Genomic DNA, 4,286 nt, shown 5'->3' with positions numbered 1-4,286 from the left:
TAGAGTTTAGTAGCTAAAATTATATAATGAATAGAATTTATATATGTCAATGTATTGGAGATGATCTAATATTCTATTGAGTTGAGTTCTTGCTAGCCGGTCAATTCTCACTAGAATGGATGGTTATTTGTTTTATATGTCACATGATATTACTTAAAAATATGGCAATGGCATGACCATTGAAATTGCCAAAAATCTTATCATATGGGTTCGGGTCGACTTCGTTGGCATGACATGAGTCTATTACAATACCAATTTTCGATCAAAATTCCAATTTTACATGAGATCAAACATAGCAAAATAATAACTACAAAGCTACAAATTGATTATAAGTCTGTTGGAAGACCTTAACAATAAGTTGATGATAATCATCACAATTTAATGTCAAATAACAAGCCAAGAGTTCCTCCAGCTGGTCTCGTTGCCTGATTCCTTTCACTATCATCATCTCCATCATCGACTCTCTGAAGTCCGTCTCTGGATCAAATGAGCTTTTCACGATGGCATTGCAGTCAAGACTGACACTAAATGCATTCAACTCTTTTATCTTCAACCTCGTTCTCTTCATGCTTTCAAGAGCTTTGATTCTGCGTTCAACCCTGGTTAGTGTTCTTGGAGAATGAGCGTTGGCTTGACGACCCTGCTTTGACCTTCTCCGCTGTTTCTCATTCTTCAACACGATCTCCTCCATTTTCATGTTTTTATCCGACTTCAAGAAAGTCTCGATATTATCTGCAGATGTTTCTTGAATTACGAGCTCAGGTTTGTCTTCAAACACAACTTTTTTCACTGATTCTGTAGAATCCACTCTCCCTTTTCTTGATTCTTCATCAACAATCTCTCTCATTGTTCTTCCAGTCGAAGACTTTTTGAAACCTCCACAACTTACTGGAGAAACATTGAGCCGATAATCTGAATTCCACTTCATCTCCTCATCTTCATACCTTTCTTTATCAAACGAATTCCTCCAAAAAGAGCCATCATCATCACCATGGTGAACTCGACCTTTATTCCATTTCCTTTGAGCATTTCCTGATTTGGGTTCTGCAGTATCTTTCATCTTCTTGAACCTCAAAAGCCATGTCTTCAGTGAGACCATGTTTGTCGTCTGAAAGGTTTTCTTTCTTCCCCAAATCCTAATTTCTTTGTCTCTCTCTCTCTTTTAAGTGGAAGATTCAGAGTTAAATAAGAATGGATTGAGTTTGTTGAAAGTGAGGACTTAAATGGATAGTTGCTGTCGGCAATTGACCACTGTAGATATTGACTTGTTGTTTTAAAGTTTAAAAGAAAGGCCCGCCATAGATACTGTTACCACTTTACTTCACGTTTTCATTTTACTTAAGGCTTGTCCTTTGCTTTTTGTAGCATAGTTGTTCTAAATAATGGAGACAGATTTTGTCCTTGCGCTGTCTGTAGAAAGCATGACCTAAGCATGTTTCTTACATGACATGATTGTTTTAGATACTTTTTAGGTTATTTTCAATGATTAAGATGAGTATCTTGATTTTAGTTTATTATAAACTTAGCTTAAGTTATTTTACTTAATATCTTTTGAATGCAGGAGAGGTCTATGGCAAAATTTGTCGAAGAAGTTATTGATATTTATTAGAGTTTCAATCCATTGCATTCAAACACAAAGTCATGTTGTTTGTTACCTTGTAGGTAACAATGCCTAAAAGACCTATGTTTGTATACATGGATATTTGTTGTTTTAGTTAAAAGTTTTGTTATGTTTTTATACAAACCGTGTTCTTGGAATTATTTTTAATATTTTTATGTTTATTAAAAATATTTTGATTGAAACTCGAACCTATCTTGCACTTAATAGGTTGAATTAGCTCATCAAAATATATTTTTATATGAATTTTATAGTTTATGTAATATTTTAATCCAACACTTTTAAAACACTAAACCTGTTATGTACACCCTCTTTGGAGTCTTTGAGAGTTCGAGCACAATTCTAGCAAAGTAGAGAGGCAAGATGAAAGTAAAATGTAGTGAAATTGGAGTTATAATGTTCTTTGGATAAGTAACTTCGAGCAAGCTAACTCCTAAGAAGTTGGAACACTATTTGGACACTAATTTGTAATTGTACTTTAGCTTTGAATAACTACTTCGGTTTGTAACTTATTTAACTAACTCTAAATGTTTAATAAACCTTGGTTAACCTCTAATAAAAATAAACTATTGAAGAATATGGGCTTTGCCCTCGGTTGGTTTTTTTCTCGAGGCTTATAAAAAATATTACATTCTTTCAACAATCAGAACATCCATGGATGCAGACACCCAAATACCGTTCACACACATAGTAAGGTACACACATGCAAATATACAAATGGGTGAGACCGGAGACCTACTGTATCTCTCCCTTGCGCACTGCCTTTTTCGAGCCGACAACCAATCAACCCCTCACCTTCTACTGTTCATCGTCTTCTCCATCTAAAAACCTGGAACAAAAATCATAAAAGGAACCAAAAAAAAATGTTGCTGAGAAGTCGGAACCACCTCCTAACAATTCTTCATCTGTCATGAACCGAAGTGCTGTTGTTCGGTTTTATCCCAACCTCACCACCTCCTTTTCCCTTCCAAGTCGATGCTTCCATTTAGAAATCGGACCACCCTCACGAACATCACCCTCACAATCACCGAACCACCACAGCCCCTTCAACAATCTTGATCTGAAGTTGTGTTCATTTAAGATCAGAGATGAGCCATATTGACTATGTTTGTGGATCTAATGGATGCAATTTGATGAAGACCTACAATTCTTCTCTGAAACACAAAGAAGACTTCAGTTGTGTGTATCCATAGTATTTTGCAATGGAAAGGGTTATTGGGAGAATCAAAATTCGGCCAAACAAAAATGTAATAACCTTGAAGCAAGGAGTTTATACATCAGGTTTGCATAAAAACGAGATGAACGGAGTATTTGGTTTTGTGAGCCTTATTCATGACATCGTCTCTGTAGTTTCCGAATCTCGGTGTCCAGATTTGATCCAAGAGGTAAAGAGCTCCGTCACCCTTGACTTCAAGGTTTTTATCCATTCCCCGCAAAGCTTCGTTTGCAATGTTCTCTAGTTTCAAAGCTTCATTTGCGATCTTGTAAAGTCTTCATGTGTTCCCACTTGCTTCAACACCTTATAGCAAGTTTATCAAAATAATTTTATAAACTTTGAGAAACTTTAATAAAAATCAACTTTATAAACTTTTGATCTTCAAAATGGACAACATCTTCATTATTTTTACTGTTGGGTTGTATAGTGTTGCGTCATGGGCTCGGTCCTTAGCCTAGTTTTGTAGCCGGTTTGGGCCTGTCCAACCGTGCATTTTATTATTCTAGGGTTTTAGTATTTAAGGTTCATGCATGCATCCTTTGTGGGACACGCTTTAATTGTTTTCTTATCAAAGTAGTGTAAACCTTAGCTCGCCTCTACAGTGGAAGTTCTTTATCGAGCTCTGTTGAGGCGTGACTATATTTGAATCATAAACTTCATATTGATTCCATATTGTGTTCTTAATCGTATTGTGATTGAATTTTTTGTTCTTTATCAATATACATGTGAAAGATCTAAACGATCTAGAAGGGAAATCATAACAAGCTTTGAAGACTTTGTTCCTCATGTGAGGTTGAAAGTTGATGAAGTATGGCATAAAACTCTAAAGCAAGAGTTCTCTACAAGTATCCACCAAACAAGAGTAAAATCATCAAAACATGCTAGTATTCACTTGTAATTTGTTGTTCATAAGCCTTTTAAATATATACCAAATATATGTTCAAAGGTGAAGCAACAAAGGGGCTTTGTCTAGCATCAAAATATAAGAGAATGGAGAAGAAGAAGAGCCTTCCAGTTTCGAAATTTTGCAATCCTCTAGAGAGCATGGAGCTCTAGGATTTGGCTTTAAGAATTGGAAGAAAAAGACTTGCAAGAAGTGTGTTCAAAACCCTTCCATACCCTCCCTTATATAATGCTCAAAAAACAAATGGAGACCATAAAGCAAAAGGAGAGATAACTTTGTCCCAAGCATGGCAAAAGAATAGACAAGGCATGCATGCCTTGTCTCCTCCCATTTTTCGAAAGAGGCATGTCCAAAAGAAGACAAAAGTTATCTCATGGCTTGTTTTTTATACACATACATGTTATCTTTATAAAAATTAATCATTTTCATAAAGAATTCCCAAGATATATATATATATATATATATATATATATATATATATATATATATATATATATATATATATATATTATATAACTAGTCATATATAAATATCTTATTTTATATAA

At 34.8% G+C, this 4,286-nt stretch overlaps 1 protein-coding gene across 1 annotated transcript; it reads right to left on the bottom strand.

Moving 5' to 3' along the window:
* Window positions 1-241: 241 nt before the first annotated feature.
* LOC145005959 (uncharacterized) lies at window positions 242-1,200 on the bottom strand. Its single transcript, XM_078965059.1, has one exon. The coding sequence runs from the start codon at window positions 1,097-1,099 to the stop codon at window positions 308-310; it is 792 nt and encodes a 263-aa protein (XP_078821185.1). The 5' UTR covers window positions 1,100-1,200; the 3' UTR covers window positions 242-307.
* Between the last annotated feature and the right edge of the window lie 3,086 nt (window positions 1,201-4,286).

The sequence above is a fragment of the Lactuca saligna genome, chromosome 7 (assembly GCF_052625555.1).
Source record: "Lactuca saligna cultivar CGN05327 chromosome 7, ASM5262555v1, whole genome shotgun sequence".
NCBI classification, from domain to species: domain Eukaryota; kingdom Viridiplantae; phylum Streptophyta; class Magnoliopsida; order Asterales; family Asteraceae; genus Lactuca; species Lactuca saligna.
This window is presented reverse-complemented; position numbering and strand designations above follow the sequence as displayed.

What these genes read in the sequence shown, in the direction of transcription:
- LOC145005959 (XM_078965059.1), bottom strand. Translation starts at nt 1,099, where the DNA reads ATGGTCTCACTGAAGACATGGCTTTTGAGGTTCAAGAAGATGAAAGAT.